We start from the raw sequence: 18,611 nt of genomic DNA on the forward strand, positions 1-18,611 counted from the left end.
TAATGCCTTCACATCCTCCTTGAAGTGTGGTGCCCAGAACTGGCAGAATATTCCAGTTGAGGCTGAACCAGTGCTTTATACAGGTTTGACATAGCTTCCTTTCTTTTGTAGTCTGTGCCCCTTTTTATAAAATCCAAGATCCCATATGCTTTTTAACTGCTCTCTCAACATGACCTGCTACCTTCAATGATTTTTGCACATCCATACCCAGGTCCCTCTGTTCCCTGCAGCCCCTTTAGAATTGTACCCATTACTTTCTATTGTCTCTCCCTGTTCTTCATACTAAAATGAATCACTTCACACTTCCCTGCAATATATTTTATCTGCCTCTTGTCCGCCCATTCCACCAACCTGTCTATATCCTTTTGAAGTTTAACTATCCTCCTCGCAGTTCACAATACTTCTAAGTTTTTTTATCATCCACAGATTTTGACATGGTGCCCTGTACAGCAAACTCTAGGTCATTAATCAATCTCTGCTTCTACTGATATTTTGTCAAATTCCTCTTCCTTAGTAAATGCTGATACAAATTACTCAGTAAGTATTCTAACCTTATCCTGAGCCACTAATCTTATATCACCCTTTTTCTCTCTAATAGCACCCACTTCACCTCTTCCTACCCGCTTCCTATTTACATGCCAGTAGAAGATTTTTGGATTCCCTTTTATGTTGACTGCCATTCTATTCTCATTTTCTCTCTATGCAAGACTTACTTTCCTCTTCACTCAATGTATTGTATTTGACCTGCTCTCATTTGAAGAATTCACATGACATACATCATACGCCCTCTTTTTTGTTTCATCATATTATCTTATCTCCCTCATCATCCAAGGAGACCTGGCTTTGGTTCCTCTACCTTTCGCCCTTGTTAGAATGTACCTAGCATGTAACTGAAGCATCTCCTCCTTAAAGAACACCCATTGTTGGCCATTACAATTTTTCCTGTCAGTCTTTGGTTCCATTTTACCCTGGCTAGATCCTATCTCATCCCATTGAATTTAGCCTTTGCCTGCTTAGACATTCTACTTTAGATCGTTCCTTGCTCTTCTACATTACTAGTCTGAATTACCTTATGATAAAATGATTATTCTTATCCAAGTGCTCCCCCACAGACACTTGGTCCACTTGATTCCTCAGCACCAGATCCAGCAATGCCTCCTTTCTGGTTGGACCAAGAACAGACTGACCAAGGAAGTTCTCCCGAACACATCTTATAAATTCCTTCCCCTCCTTAATCTTTACTCTAACACTATTCCAATTGATGTCTGGGTAATTAAAGCCCCTCAGTGTCACCACTCTATAGTTCTGGCACATTACTGTGATTCCCCTACAGATTTACTCCTCTATCTCTTTTTCACTATTTGGAGGCCTACAGAATATCCCCAGTAGCATGATCATACCCTCTTTGCTTCTCAGCTATAACCAAATGGATTCTGGCCTTGTTTCTTCAAGGACATCTCCTCTTTCCAATGCTGCAATGTCTTCCCTAATCAGTACAGCCAACCTACCTCCTTGTTATTCTTCTCTATCATTTCTGAACACATTACATCCTTAAATGTTAAGCTCCCATTCCTCACCTTTTTTAAGCCACTTTTCCATTATTCCCAGGACATCTTATTCCCACATGGCAATTTGTGCTTGTAGCTCACTAACCTTATTCTCCACACGTTGTGTGTTTACATACATGCATTGTAATCCAGCCTTTGTATTCCTCATAGCCCTTCTTAGTCCATTTTTATCTAATGTGGAACTACTCCCTTCCTAGCACTGTCCAACACTCTAACTTTATGCATCTTTTTCCTCTTTTCTACTTCCATATGCTGGTGCCTATCCCCTTGACAGCTGACTATTTTAAAAATAGAACTTGCAAATGGACTGCATTCCTGCAGTGTATTTGTTCCTTATATTTATGAGGACTGAAAAGTAGTCAGACAATCTGTGCAGACTAGTACCTGACTAGGATTTTTTGAAGAGTTTACACTGCACTGTCATAAGTGTAGTGCAGAAATTGGAATGTCAACCATCGGAATTGCACTGTGGTTCAGTTGCTAAGGATCCCACAAGATTCCCCCATCAGTAAATGGATTGCTTGGGACTGGAGTAGCTTTGGTCCACTTCCGTTTAACACTTGGAGCCAAGACAGTTACCAAAATGCATAATGATACGCATCAGAGCTGCATTTGCTATTCTGTAGCCTGATCTGACATCTTTCATTCACTCAGTCTGGTGAGACACCAGTCAATATCGGATCCAGTGACTATGAGAGTGGTTACACATTTCCATGCGCACAGTAGCATTTCAAATGTCTGAGGGAAGCAGAATGTCACTGCCTGCAGCTACTGGGACCTCACCAGCACCAGAAAGTGTTTCAGATGCCGCACTCCAGCTAGCCCCATAACTGCAACATGAAAATAAAAGAACAAACCTGTCAGTCAAAGTACAACAAAAGATTGCAACCCTCATATTATCTCGTGTGTCTGATACTATTTAGCATCTGGTACAAAATCCATGGGGTTGAGTTAGTAATCTGTCCACCTAAGGCAGCTGTACTGTGATCCTTACTGGGTTCAGGACCCTAGACCACTGGATTCTTAATAGAGTACAGACATTCACAGCAGCTGAGGAACAGGTTCCCTCCATCAGACTTTTTGCACCTAATTGTGTAGTCGGTCTTTTACAAAGCTCCAACTCCTTATGCTGACAGATCTAAGAGAAGAATTTTAGAGCATTGCACAGAATGGAAAAGATCTCCAGCTCCTGATTATGAATAAAATCCTGGAGCCACAATGGAAGAAGGATTAGTCATATGGATAATGACTGGTTGCAGCTTTTGATTTAAAAACTACCATTTTATTTAAAACAACCATATACTGAAGTTCTTATCCCACCTTTTGATAGCATTAAGTAAGAATTTAACAAAAATTTTGTTATATTTTCAAATTAAGTCACATGTTCAGCATTTAAGTCTACCTGCATCGTGCACAGTGAGATTAACTCTATTTCAAGCTGACCATTTCATGGACTGCTTTCCCTCAGGTGCTGGAGACTGTTGTATGTTGTTTTGTTCAGAAATAATCAAGCTTGCTAATATCTGAACACTGTTGCAATTATTATTCAAAGGCCCAAAGGAGGGGGCCTGGATGAGATATCGGTCTTTAGTTTCCCAGATCTGGCTTCAAATCTAGCCCACATTGAGTGGCTGAAAGGCTTATCTGTCTGCCGGTTATGAAATGAGCTCCGGCTGTCTCAGCCCAGCCCTTAATATGTGCTAATCCACAGCGCAAAACTGCCCCAATTTGGTAATAATTGCTGCTAAATTGCTTATCTCACTCTATGCATCTGGCTCAGTCCATAGCACCCTCGCCTTTGACTCAGAGGGTTGTGGGTTCATGTCCCACTCCCGGAAACCAAGAACTGTGATTGTACTCGAAAGAGTTGCAATCTGTGACTGTTGATAACTCGAAAGAGTTTCATGCTCTAGCCCATGCTCTTCTAAAAACTGCAAAACTGTAGACCTCCTCAGCCCTCTTATCCTAAACTTAAATTACCAGTGTCTGCCGTGGCTCACTCTTGCCTGTGACTCGGAAGCTAGTAGGTGCAAGCCCCACTCCTGGCATTTGAGCACATAGTCTAAGCTGATACCCCAGTCCTGTAGTTGGAGGTGCCATCCTTCAGTTGAGATGTTAAAAGGCCCCTCTCAGGTTCAAGAAAAGAGCAGGGGTGTTCTTGCCTGCGTCTTGGCCGATATTTATGCCTCAGCTAGCATCATTAAAATACAGACTATCTGTGCATTATCTCATTGCTGTTTCTGGGATCTTGCTGTGTGCAGATTGCCTGGCGTGGCTCCTATATTGTAACAGTGACTCCACTTCAAAAATACTTCTTCAGCTGTAGAGTGCTTTAAGACTTCCTGAGGCCATGAAGTGTACTTTAGAAATTCAAGGGGCCAAGTGGCCTACTCCTGCTCCTAATTCATACATTTATTGCAGCCACAAGGTCACAGAGGAAGGAGGCGGCAGAATATTAATATTGATAAGTTTTGAAATCCAGTTTTGGGGGTGGGGAAAGGACTGTTGAATGATCTTTTGAGTTAAAAGACAAAATTCCCCAATTACCGTACCAACATCTGTCACCTTAGAGTGTGGCAGGTATTTTTTAAAGGATTCTTTCTTTTAAAAAAAAACAGCATAAGTCGGGATAGAAAGAGTGTGTGCTGTACAAGAAAGCTGAAGCAGATGGAAGAAGATGAAAGTGCAATGTCCCGCTGAGTTGGGAGAGTTTAATCCCTTGTAGCAAAACAGTCTCCCTTTGGAATCACAGCTGTCATCCAGCCTCAAAATCTCAAATTGAAACTAAATAAATGATATAGAAATATTCCTTTGGAGTTCCATATTGACTAATTATTAGAATCTCTAATTTCCTTCATAGACACAATCATGGGATGAGGTTGGTAATAGTCAGTCTAGCATACTGTTGTTTTAAGTTTTCTGGAAATTCTCCCTGATGCAACCTCTAATATATGAGGGGAAAACCAGCTTATCACTAGACACATCAACAACAATTTGAATTTACATGGCATCTTTAACATATTAAAGCATTGCTAGGTGCTTCACAGGGGCATTATCAGACAGAATTTGAAAAAAGTCCCATCAATGTCTGTATGAAAATAGCAACCAGATACAGAATTTAGTTTATTTCAGTAATGTTTTGTTTGAGGAAGTTAGACTGGAGGAAACATTGCGTTGGACGGTGGGACAGGGCTGAATTAATATCAATGGAGAATATCAATAACCATGGAGCAAACAGCAGACATGTCATTTTGATGGTTAATTTAGTTTGCTCATGCATATAGACACATTAACTTTTCCCAGCCAGTCCTCTGATAATGTTGTCAGCACGTATATATTTTTATAAAATCAAGTGCCAGGAGTTAAAATAATTTTTCTAATGTTTACTAGCTGATGGTATGATCTCCCTCTTCAATTCACGACATTCTGCAAATGCGAATGACTTGGTATTGGCATTTTTGTATTTATACAAAGAGTGATCATTTCTTGTCTTCAGTTCATGCCTGTATTGGAATCACTGCATTTTGCTCATTCCCAGTCCAGAAAACTTAGCCCTTTTCTGGTTGTGATCACACACAAGGTGTCTGCAAATAAGTGCTTAAATATTTGTTAATCAAGAGACTACAGCTAAACACAACTCGAAAATCTTAGCATTATTTATCAGTTAGAAATGTTCAAGGATTTAATAGGAATTTGTTCCAACCTGCAATCCCTAAACTGCTCAAGAATGTGCTGTTGGTAATTCTTGTGAAACTCTAGTCCTCTTGCCCATCGAAGGTGTACCCGTGTTAAATCGGCCTTGAACCTGGAACAGAAAGTCTTGGGCTCTCAAACTAGATTTATGACAATGTAATTAGTTAATTCATGTTCGTTGTTGTAATTCATTTCAACCTGGCTAATGGTTGAGATTTTTACATTGAGATGGGGCTCACACTGAGCAATTGAATGGAGCTTTTTATTCCTGGATGTGCAAAGGTAACTTGTTATGCTGTGAGTTTTGACAAAATGTTGTTGCTTTATACTGTATTTTTTAGAAAGTTTTTAATAGCTCTTACCTTGCCGATGTGCATGTTCTGTGTATTCATCCTTCCAGTTTGCTTGGGCAGAGTAAATTGGATACTTGGAAATGCTACATCTTAGAAATAATATTGGCCTAGATACAGATTGTGTTAAGAGTTGATGCAATTTGTTTTTTGAAACAAATAAAAAAGAGAAAACAAAAACAGAATTACCTGGAAAAACTCAGCAGGTCTGGCAGCATCGGCGGAGAAGAATAAAGTTGACGTTTCGAGTCCTCATGGCCCTTCAACAGAACTGAGTAAAATTAGGAGAGGGGTGAAATATAAGCTGGTTTAAGGTGGAGGGGGTGGGGGGAGAGAAGTCGTGGGGGGGGCGGTGGGGGGGGTGGGGTTGTAGGGACAAGAAAGCAGTGATAGGAGCAGATAATCAAAAGATGTCACAGACAGAAGAACAAAGAGGTGTTGAAGGTGGTGATATTATCTAAGAGAATGTGCTAATTAAGAATGGATGGCAGGACATACAAGGTGCAGCTCTAGTGGGGGTGGGGTGAAATAAGACTAACATGGCATAAAAGGTATAAATTTAAAAATGATGGAAATAGGCGGGAAAAGAAAAATCTATATAAATTATTGGAAAAAACAAAAGGGAGGGGGAAGAAACGGAAAGGGGGTGGGGATGGAGGAGGGAGTTCAAGATCTAAAGTTGTTGAATTCAATATTCAGTCCGGAAGGCTGTAAAGTGCCTAGTCGGAAGATGAGGTGCTCTTCCTCCAGTTTGCGTTGAGCTTCACTGGAACAATGCAGCAAGCCAAGGGCAGACATGTGGGCAAGAGAGCAGGGTGGTGTGTTAAAATGGCAAGCGACAGGGAGGTTTGTCTGAGGGCCCTTAGCTTCTTCCTTGAACAGAGACCCGAACAATCCCCATCCACCACTACTTTCCTCCGTCTGGCTGAACTTGTTCTCACACTGAACAATTTCTCCTTTAACTCCTCTCACTTCCTCCAAATAAAAGGTGTGGCTATGGGTACCTGCATGGGCCCCAGCTATGCCTGTCTCTTTATGGGGTACGTGGAACATTCCTTGTTCCAGTCCTACTCCGGCCCTCTCCCACAACTCTTTCTCCGGTACATCGATGATTACTTCGGTGCTCTCGTTGGGACCTGGAAAAATTTTTATTAATTTTGCTTCCAATCTCCTCCCCTCCATCATTTTCACATGGCCCATCTCTGACACCTCCCTTCCCTTCCTTGACCTCTCTGTCTCAATTTCTGGTGATAGACTGTCCACCAATATCCATTACAAGCCTACCGACTCCCACGGCTACCTCGACTACAGCTCCTCAGACCCCGCTTCTTGTAAGGACTCCATCCCATTCTCTCAGTTCCTTCGCCTCTGTCGCATCTGTTCTGATGATGCTACCTTCAAAAACAGTTCCTCTGACATGTCCTCCTTCTTCCTTAACCGAGGTTTTCCACCCATGGTCGTTGACAGGGCCCTCAACCGTGTCCGGCCCATCTCCCGCACATCCGCCCTCACGCCTTCTCCTCCCTCCCAGAAACATGATAGGGGCCCCTTTGTCCTCACTTATCACCCCACCAGCCTCCGCATTCAAAGGATCATCCTCCGCCATTTCCGCCAACTCCAGCATGATGCCACCACCAAACACATCTTCCCTTCACCCCCCTGGTGGCATTCCGTAGGGATCGTTCCCTCCGGGACACCCTGGTCCACTCCTCCATCACCCCCTACCCCTCAACCCCCACCTACGGCACCTCCCCATGCATACGCAAAAGATGCAACACCTGCCCCTTCACTTCCTCTCTCCTCACCGTCCAAGGGCCCAAACACTCCTTTCAAGTGAAGCAGCATTTCACTTGCATTTCCCCCAACTTAGACTACTGCATTCGTTGCTCCCAATGCGGTCTCCTCTACATTGGAGAGACCAAACGCAAACTGGGCGACCGCTTTGCAGAACACCTGCGGTCTGTCTGCAAGAATGACCCAAACCTCCCTGTCGCTTGCCATTTTAACACACCACCCTGCTCTCTTGCCCACATGTCTGTCCTTGGCTTGCTGCATTGTTCCAGTGAAACTCAACGCAAACTGGAGGAAGAGCACCTCATCTTCCGACTAGGCACTTTACAGCCTTCCGGACTGAATATTGAATTCAACAACTTTAGATCTTGAACTCCCTCCACCATCCCCAGCCCCTTTCCGTTTCTTCCCCCTCCCTTTTGTTTTTTCCAATAATTTATATAGATTTTTCTTTTCCCACCTATTTCCATTATTTTTAAATTTATACCTTTTATGCCCTGTTAGTCTTATTTCACCCCACCCCCACTAGAGCTGTACCTTGTGTGTCCTGCCATCCATTCTTAATTAGCACATTCTCTTAGATAATATCACCACCTTCAACACCTCTTTGTTCTTTTGTCTGTGACATTTGATTATCTGCTCCTATCACTGCTTGCTTGTCCCTACAACCATCCCTCCCCCCACCCACCTTAAACCAGCTTATATTTCACCCCTCTCCTAATTTTACTCAGTTCTGTTGAAGGGTCATGAGGACTCGAAACGTCAACTTTATTCTTCTCCACCGATGCTGCCGGACCTGCTGAGTTTTTCCAGGTAATTCTGCTTTTGTTTTGGATTTCCAGCATCCGCAGTTTTTTGTTTTTATCTCTGTGGATAAAAAAAGAGTCGTACCTAACTTGTAATCTTGTAGATCTGAAACTACTGGACTGTTTTCATCTCCTGGATGATGTATTGGCATTTGACAGAGATGGAGAGGGATTAGGCCAAGTGAACTTTAAATTTAGCACCAAGAGCCACAAAGAGAAGAGCAAAGACAAATTGCTCAAATTTTGATCATCGTATGACAACCATATCAGTCCAGCACCTATTGTAGCTAATCATGCAACACTAGGGGATTCCCAAAATCCTGGTGAATACCCAGGACTATTAGGAAATCAGTGGGTAGTAATTCTATATTTTAATGAGTCCTCTTTCTGCTTTAAGTGCCGGGTAACATTTTGTAAAATCACGAGGATTATATATAGTATACAAACAGACTTATAACTTCAGCTGATGTGTTGTTTGAATACTCCCCTCCCCCTCCAGTATAAATATTAAATGATGTTAAAGCTAAATAATTGTGAAAATGGCCTACAAGCATCCGATGCCCGGGCAATGCCATCTCAACCCTGCCTCAGACCTGCACTGGAAATCAATCTTGCTTTTGCCCTGAGGTGACCACAGTGTCGTTGTCAGACACCATTTTATAACAGGATTTCTAGCTTTTCAGCTCAAGATTTGTCTAATTAATTAATCCCTGAGAGACTATCTGGCACTGCATTGCAATGATTCAGTCCAGGTTTCATTTATTATGCTGCTGATTATAACTTGTGTTTGTACTAATGTCTATACAAACAAAAATCTCAAAAGACAAAGAATTGAAGCTTCACCATCTGGACAATGTGTGTTTTAGATATGTTGTTGCGAATTTCTATCTGTTGTTATCCATAATAATCAAAAGCAAAACTACTGACTAAGGCTATACAGGGAGTTTTATTGTTTAGAACAACAGCCACGAATCCTGAAAACTTGCCAACGTGCTCAGCTGGGTTTGGGACTGGATACTTATCCCTGTGGGGTTGTCGTTGAGAGAACCTCACTCGGTGCTAAAAGCTTTAAGTGTGGCTCTCAAAAGGACTGTACATGCTTTGCAAAACAACCAAAGATTAATGAAGGTTACCAGTTTTCCCTTAGCTTGGTCAGTACTAGTGTCTATGCACCAAGCGTAATTATTGTCAAAAAGTCTGAGAGTTGTCTTGAAACCATTTGAAACAGGCACTTTGATTAAACGGTTTTAATTTTTTTCCCTGTTTCTAGTGAGAAGAGGCACTTTCAAGTGAAAGCATGTGACCCCATTCAATGCTCCATGCATGGAAAGAAGTGTACCATCATCGTGGAGACCAAGATCAACCAGTCACAGCCTGAATTCACCAAGACACGCTCAGGATTTGTCCTTTCCTGGCCTGGAAACTAGCAAAAGCCTCGGCCTTTTCTAATTTTATTTGGTCCAAAGTCAGCTTGCTATTCAAAGTCAATTCATTCATAGGCTGGCAACACTAATGATGGGGGAAAAAGGCCAGGACTGGTTCATGCTAAACATTATAAACGCTCATAGTTCAGAAGCAATGCTCTCCAATACTCACACCTTTTCTGTCTGACCTGCATTAAGCTCTTTACCATATTTAATATTCTTTGTGACACCCTTTGACATCTACCCATTGAAATTGGCTTTGTCATCTACCCATTAACATTGGCTTTGTCTCTTTTTCCCTTTTATACGTGGTTCCTGGATCTCCTTAAATATGACGATCAGGCACAGCAGGCTCTAGTCTGTAGTTTTTCAGGGTTATGGACTTTTGCACTCACTATTTATTGCTTTATTTAAACAAAGTAACCCCTATTTTAATAATAGAGATATGGAGCAAGATTCTACAGTATGAAAATGATAAATGAGCTTACAGATTTAGAATCTATTTCTCATAATTAGAGTGCCAGAATTTGTGGTAATAGTCTGGCTTCAAGTGTCTGTTTAGTAATGCACCAGTTAGGTTTGAATTTCTGCTAACCTTACTGTATTTTGGATATTTTGTTAGACTGAGATTGTTGTCTGAAGCTAGGGTGAAACTGTTCATTCCATGGTTCTCATGCTGCATTAGGTATGAGGCTGGATTTTCGCCAAGTCAGGATGACTCAGGAACACTTTAAAAATGACAGCCAGGACCTGTTACCGGGATTCCCGACCGGGTTCCTGGGGCTTCCCATCTCCGGGTGCGTCTTTTAAGGGTGCGGGCTGGTCCAGGTCGCTAGGCCGAATTCTGCACACATGACTTGGCCAGCTGCATTGCTGGCATAGGCATGTCTTAGTCCTCTGCAACTTTCATGGAGTCAGGCCAGCTTTTCCAAGGTTCGTGGTTCACTGCAGCTCAGAAGTTTTGTGAACTATAGTCTGCATGCGGGGACCTTTTGAAAGGTAAGTTCAAGTCCTCTTTGCGTTTCCAATGCCAAAGTATGCCCAAACAACCCTTATGGCCCATCAAGCCCCACATGCCAAGATTTGACCCCCAAATCACCACAATGGTGCCTCATGCCCTCATGCTAAGCTATGGCCCCCAAACAAACCCAGTGGCCCCTCATGCCCCCAAGCCAAGCTATGGCACTTCCATACTCGTTCACCCACTATATACTGCATAGAATGAGGCTTATATACTGCATAGAATGAGGCTTGGCTACAAGCCCAGAAATCTATTAGCCTGTTGATACACCTCAGCCCCAGGGAAAACATTACTTAATTGGCAGCTCTGGATCTCTGATCTATGCTGCCAATTTCACAATGTTTATTTACACAAGATAAAGAGGCTTCAAGTGCTTGCAGTTTCAGCTGTTGGTACTTTAAAGGGGCCAAATGATTGACACTTTATTGAGCTGTAGTACAAAGGAGTTTTTTAAGAAAGTGGAAAGTAATCAATGAATGCCTTTTTAAAATCTTTTTTTATACATCCTACTGTCTCTACAAGATTCATTGGTTCCTGTACAGTGGGTGAATGGGCATGGAAGTGTCATAGGGGTTGTTTGGGGACATGGCTTGGCATGGGGGAATGAGTTGCCATAGGAGGTTAAGGGGCATTTGCTTGGCATGAGGGGTCATGGGGGTTTGGGGGGCATAGGCATGGGGGACATGAGGTGCTATAGAGGGTGGGTGTGAGGCATGAGTTGGTATGGATGAGGCATGGGGAGTGTGTGAAGGGCGAATCTTGGAAGGCCTTTTAAACACCCCGCCTCCGCACCCAGGAGTCCCTGTGGCTGCTTCCAAACTTTTTCCCGGGTCGGCTAGCTGGACTGCAGCCTCGGCCGCCACTACCCCGCCACCCCCCCTCCCACACACACAGTGAAAATCCCATCCTTGTGGGCACTTTCTCCCAAGGTGGCCGGGCCAAGCTGGGAGTTTTCCAAACTCCCACTACCCACCTCGAGGATGAAAGTCCAGGCCATGGTCACCGTAAAACTTTAGGCCACAATATGGTTTTGTGAAAAAAAAAGCCAGGTCGCCTTCCTTCTCTTGCCTAGTTTCCCTAAAGGAACAAAACTCTCAGTTGTAAAGTATTTTTTACTTTTGAATCTAGTTTTAAAGAGGATACATAATGTCAGCCATGAACCAAACTTTGAACCTTTCTTAGTTTATCACACCTCCCACTTACGTGCACCTCCCCCGAATGCACATATACTTTCAAACTTGGCTTAATCAGATTAGAAATTGTGCTGGGCCCTCACCACAGTTTCTGGTAACATTATCACATCCTGCTTGTAGGGGAAGTGAGACTGTGTCAGTTTTACATGTAGAAAAGTAGGTTGACACTACAATTTATTTTTATCGCACTGCACATCACAAAGTTTGACATTAGACTATTTAAATCTTTTTATGAGAATCTTTTTTCTGTATGTTAATTCCCCTTCCTCTGCCTGAGACCAATGCAGCAGAGTGGGTGGAAACATGGCCCGGTCCCTAGGCTTCAATCAGTGCCCCCTGTAGCTGGCTGCTAGGTGGAACTAGAGAATCCCCATCCAAGGCTAAATATCAGCCCAATATGCCCTCTCCATTTTCTCCCCCATTCCCCATGCCCCCTCCCTGAATCAGGAGAGACAGTTCATTCATTACTTCAATCCCTACTTGTTGAAAAGGCAATCAAGAGCACAGGAGGACTGAAAGCTGCATTCGCTCAGTGGCACTGAGTGAAAAGCTTATATTTCTGCAGTCCTATTTCAGCATAAGCATTGCACTTGTCTTGTGCAATGAGTCTCCATTTTTTGGTACTGTATTTCCATTGGTGTGTGCCAAGAATAAGGCAGGACCAATATAGATTTAAATCAGGCTGGTGTTCATTTGCGTTTATAATACAAAGGGATATTTCAAATTGGGAGCGGTAGACGCTCAATTCTGCACTATCGTTTGTTGAGAAGAGAAATGACTGGTACTAGTCCAAACCAGTTTTATATACCTTAAAATGGATGTCCTGTTTGGTCAGTACCAGTCATTTCCAAACTTTACTGGTTTTTCCTTCTGGGTGGGAAGTGAATAATTTTCTACAAAATTATAACCATGTATCAGAAGTTCAAAGTAAAATAACAGTGATTATCTTCCTTTTTGCACGTTTCCCTGATTGTAGGATATTGTCTACATAATGACAGGTAAACACCAAGTGAATCAAATTTCTGCAGGGTTCTGCAATCTCTAGCTGAAAGATTGGCAGAAACTTGCAGAGAAATTAAATGTATAACTGCTGCTTGCTGTTTCTCCAAGGGTTTTCCACCAAAGTTACAATGGGAGATTGGAAGAACAAAAGTGTTTAACATGGTTAATACCTGGAGCTCACTGTCATCTGGAAAACTGCTTAAGTAGAATTTCACACAAGTGAAAGAAAAAAATAACAGCAGGGCAAGTTGACAAATAATTTAACATTTCACAACAAGAGTTCTGATTAAAAAAAAATCACTGCTGGCGAATTAACTTTTCTTGCTTTCCTCAGATGTTGAATGAACTTCCAGTAGAATAGTTGGCTGTAAAATTTCAGCATGAATACATGTAGTGTCAGCCTTGTTTGTGGTAATAATCACATCCCTGAGTCAGAAGTTCATAGATTCAAATCGTACTCCAGGATTTTAGTGAGGGAATGCTACACTGTCAGAGATGCTGCATTTCAGATGATACATTAAATCAAGGCCCATTCTGCCTTCTCAGGTGAACGTAAAGGTCCAAAGAAAAGCAACCTGGCTAATGGCAATTCCTTAGCTGGTCATTCATTTCATTGCTGTTTGTGAGACATTGCTGGGCAAATTGGCTGTTGAGTTTGCTTACAAACAACATGCTTCACTGGTTGTTAACCACTTTAGGGCATGCCAGGATGTGAAAGGCACTACAGAAATTTAAGTTCATTCATTCATTCTTTCTGTAATTTTGCAGTCCACATAACACAGAGCTTTAACTGTGATGTCAGTGCCATGACAACTGGTGATAAAAGGACATTGTGCACTGTAGCAGGTCAGCCTTAATCATTACTTTTTTTTTAAATTGATAAATATGATTTCTATTGAAATTTTCATCTCTGCGTTTTAAACCACTTCCCTCTTGTAGGCCAACCTTATCTAAGGCACTCAATGAGATCATGTCCCCGTCATTACTATTTCTCTATATTATTCAAATTATTGTGAAGCTGGACAGACTGAAGTTGCAACTACCCACTCATTACAGCTTGACCCTTGGGTCAGTCTCCATGTGATACTGTGGCGGATGCAATCAGCTCATTGTCCAATCTGCTAACCCGTCTAATCCAGTCAGTGACGGGCTAGTTGGACAAAGGGTGCGTCCTAGATTACAATTTAAAAATATATAAAAGCTTTACTCTTCCTCAATTGATGTGGTTTTATATATACTCGTTACAAAAATGCCATTTCTTGTAGTAAAAAATATCTGCTTAAGTGGACTCAGCTGTACTAAAAAGCTCTTACAAAAATAGAAACTTTTGCAAGAAATAGATCTCTAGATCTGTGACCTCAGGTTAGTGTACAGGTACAGTTGCCATTTTACCAACACTGGATATAAATCACCCACATTTGACATATACTATCCTGTAACATTAGAGAACTATTTTACTTGGCTTGTGAAGAAAACCACACAGGAGATTGACTCTCATCAATAACCTTTCTTTTTAAATGTACCATTTTTGGAAAGAGTAGCTCAAGCCACACAGCTATGGATTTTACTCCCTGTCCATATGCAAATTAATCCTGGAAAATCAGTAAGCAGTGCTCCTAATTAATGCTGGGCTATAATCCAATGAAAGAATTAAATACCAAAGGTATACACATATACTGCTTGCCATCGGTTAGCTCTTGATTATTATTTATTTAGCTTGCACTAAAAATGCTTGATGCATCTTCAGCAATATGCAATGTTGTGTTGAACGGTGAATGGTTTTTCCAGCCTCAGAAGGATTTAATTTAGCTTTCAGAGCTCATGGTTGATGGAATATTGTGCATCCCGCTCAGCTAAGACACCAAACTGATGATTTTTTCCTATTGAACTAGTTGTCCAGTTGGCTCATTTTGATAAAGTTGTTCTTTGTCAAATATGACCATTAAGTTAAAGGTTATTGGCTTGAGTAACAGTGCACTACTTTCACCTCTGCAACCTGAGGTCAGGTTTCTAAGCCTGCACTCAATTTGTTCACTTCACCCAGAGGCCATTATGGCGTCCGACATGGACAATATTTCCAATGTTAGGGTTACCGTGCAGAAGTTGAGGCAGTTCAGAGGGAGGCCTAAACTACACCTGTTATGGTGTGGTAGGAAGTGCACAGTGTCACAGGCTGCAAGGAGAGAAGAGCCCCTGTATTTTATTTTCTTTCACCCCACTCCCTGCCATAGTCAAGTGCGCACAGATCGGCTTTGGCAATGTGCCAAGTGGCATGTGTTGGCCTTGTACTGTGGCACCTGGTTTTCCCTATTTAGTAGGAGGGGGGTAAGAAGGGGGATGAAAGAACACCAAAAATAAAATATAAAGATTCAGCAACACAACATTGCTCATCAAGTGCCTAAGTAATCTGGAATTCAAATCATTAGAACATGTGCAGCTGGGATCTGTAGGTATTGACTTTGCCTTAGATATTGCCAATTGTAATAAAATGGTGTATTTAATCACGAATGTATCATGTATAAATCAGCTTTATATTTAGAAATTTAATATACAGAATTCAAATTAACCATGAAATATGGATCCTTGCCACTCTTATCAGAAGCGCACCATTTTTGGAAACAAAAGTTTTTTTTTCTGTTCTTTTGCTTCAGTCAAAGGTTATGGTGCAATTTTATTCGATATACATTTTAAATTTGTAAATTAGTTGTATTTCTGATCTGTTTTGTCCGGTTATACCCTTGATAGGATATACAATGAATTTATTTTCGTAATCGCTTGATATTTTCCAAACTAGAAAGAAAAGTTAGTGCTTTCATCAATTAAAAAAGCATTTCTAAGTATTCTTTGGTGTCTTTTGAATTTTCTTAGTTTGCGTGCAGCTCGAGTGCACGTGTACCACATGTCAAATTTTAATCATTCACATAGAATGCAACATGAAACAGATAAATTCCCCTCTGGAATTCCTCCAAACAGTGAAGTCTCAATACTAACAATTCCAAAAATTGCTGGATAAACAAATGCTAGGATATGGGGCTGGTAGGTATTTTGAAATTGGGAAACCAAAATGAAGAGCCATGGATGCCAAAAAGATTGGGGAAAGACAGAAGAGAAGATGTCATTAATTGAGAAGTAGAGGTTAAGTCATAAACTTCAGTATTAAAGTGCTGTTCATTGTGGGAGGGAGAAAAGGCTAAGCGAAATAAGGATCCGGATTTTCGTGATAGTTTCGAAAATTGCAAGTCAGGCCATTTCCCAATGTTGTGTTCCCAAGTTCTGAATGAACCCACACACACATGTTATTTTCTCCCTGGGGAGTTGGGGGCCAGCTGGATTCAGGGTTGCCACTTTACCAAACAGATCCAAGTGGGAAAGGAGGCAGGGACGATGCCCGTGCCAGGAGGCTGGAAGGTCCACCTCCATTCACTGGAACAATGTCCCAGTTTTGTAGTTGACTGTTAGGCCCCTAGCCCTCACCCATCCCCATGACTCCTCATACCCCCTTATATCTCCCATGCCTCCCCCCATGCATCCATCATACCCAATTACCCAGTATCCATCATGGACAGAACTCATGAGCCCTAAACTTTATATAAATAATCATCTGTTAAAACTCCACTTTATATTGTTCCTCTTATGAACTCAAAACTGCCAAATGCACAGACATTCAAATCCATCTTTGAAAAAAACTTTCTCCTTTTAAGTGTTCATAAATCTGTCAAAATAAATAGCCATTCAAAAGCCTATTCAAAAGTGATCATAGAACAGTTAACCAAACAAAGCTCATAGTCTCCTTCACAATTCTGTAAACAATCCCTGCTAAACTGAATCCATTAGTGGGACTTGGAGCCCAACCAAGCATTCATAATAAGAAATAGGAGCAGCAGTAGGCAATTCAGCCCCTTGAGCCTGCCCTACCATTCAATACGATCATGGCTGCTCTCATTTCGGCCTCAACTCCAATTTACCACCCTCTCCCCATAACCTTTCAACCTGTTACTAATTAAAAATCTATCTCCTCCTCAAATTTATTCAGCGTCCCAGCATTCACTGCTCTCTAAGGCAGTGAATTCCACAGATTCACGACCCTTTGAGATAAGTAATTCCTCCTCATCTCTGATTTAAATCTACCACCCCTTTGCCTAAAACTATGGCCTCTCGTTCTAGAATGTCCCACAAGGGGAAACATCCGCTCCATATCTACTTTGTCTATCCCCTTTAGGATCTTATATACCTCAATTAGATCTCCTGTCATCCTTCTAAACTCTAGCGAGTATAGACCTAAACTGTTCAATCACTCCTCATAAGACAAGCCCCACATCTGTGGAATCGATCTAGTGAACCTCCTCTGAACCACCTCCAATGCAATTACATCCTTCCTCAAGTAAGGAGACCAAAACTGTGCACAGTACTCCAGGTGCGGTCTCACCAAGGCCTTGTACAGTTGCTGTTTTATACTCTATTCCTTTAATAATAAATGCCAAAATTCCACTTGCCTTCCTTATTACCTGCTGTACCTGCATACTAGCTTTCAGCGATTCATGCACGATCCCTCTGCACTGAAGCATTCTGAAGTTTCTCTCCATTTAAATAATAAGTTGCCTTTTTATTCTTCTGACCAAAATGGATAACCTCTCACTTATCCATGTTAAACTCCATCTGCCAAATTTTGGTCCATTCACCTAACCTGTCCATAACTATTTGTAAATTTCTTATTTCTTCATTGCAACTCACTCCCACCTATTTTGGTGTCATCTGCAAATTTAAATATAGTACCTTCTATCCCAGAATCCAAGTCATTAATATAGATTGTAAATAGTTGGGTCCCAAGGACCGAACCTTGTGGCACCCCACTAGTTACAGCTTGCCATCCAGAAAAGGACCCATTTATCCTGACTCTCTGCTTTCTGTTGGTTAGCCAATCCTCTATCCAAGCAAGTATATTACCCCTAACTCCGTGTGATCTTAGCTTGTGTATTAATCTTTTGTGCGGCACCTTATCAAAGGCCTTCTGGAAGTCCAGATATACTACATCTACAAGATCCCCATTATCCACTTTGCTTGTCACATCTTCAAGGAACTCTAGCATGATTTATTCTTCATAAAACCATGCTGACTCTGATGGATTGCATTTTGACTTTCCAAATGCCGCATTACTACTTCCTTAATAATGGATTCCAACAATTTCCCAATGACAGACATTAAACTAAATGTTCTATAGTTTCCTACTTTCTGCCTCCCCCCCCCCAACTTGAATAGGCCCAAGCCCATCCAAGACTTGAATACTGCTCCTATTTCTGGGTGAGCTCCAAGACTTTTCATCTATTTTTGAGCAGACTCATAATAAGCAAGATTCATAATAAGATTCCATTGCAACTTAATAGAAGCAAATCCTCCAACTTTTAATACAATGGAACCTTTGAAGTTACCTGTCTGTTCAATTTTTTTCAAAGACTCAACTTTGGACTTTCAATCATAAAGCTCAGTTATCTCAAAGGCTCAATTGATATCTGGACTTTAAATCAATATAAAAATCAAAGCACATGTTATCTGATTCTCAATATTGTTGAATGTAGAAGAGCACTTTATCCACTAGAGAAAATTCTCTAATGCATCTGAAGACTTACACAATGATGGTCAAATTAATGGTCACTTGCCTTTTAAAGACAGAGCCCTATGATCAATTACTGCATTAAAAACATACTTAACATATACTGCATCTGATTATGACATTTGAAGTTGGCAAGACTTTTTAAACCTACCTGT

General features: G+C 41.4%; 1 protein-coding gene across 1 annotated transcript in view; it reads left to right on the top strand.

Moving 5' to 3' along the window:
• The window catches only part of myo1d (myosin 1D), a 595,519-nt gene extending 584,657 nt beyond the window's left edge, over positions 1-10,862 (top strand). The window contains exon 22 of the mRNA XM_078529816.1: positions 9,479-10,862. Coding sequence (XP_078385942.1) covers positions 9,479-9,635 — 157 coding nt within the window. The 3' untranslated portion in view covers positions 9,636-10,862. The remainder of the gene's footprint in view (positions 1-9,478) is intronic.
• Positions 10,863-18,611: the final 7,749 nt, after the last annotated feature.

Source organism: Cetorhinus maximus, chromosome 25 (assembly GCF_964194155.1).
Source record: "Cetorhinus maximus chromosome 25, sCetMax3.hap1.1, whole genome shotgun sequence".
Lineage (NCBI taxonomy): Eukaryota > Metazoa > Chordata > Chondrichthyes > Lamniformes > Cetorhinidae > Cetorhinus > Cetorhinus maximus.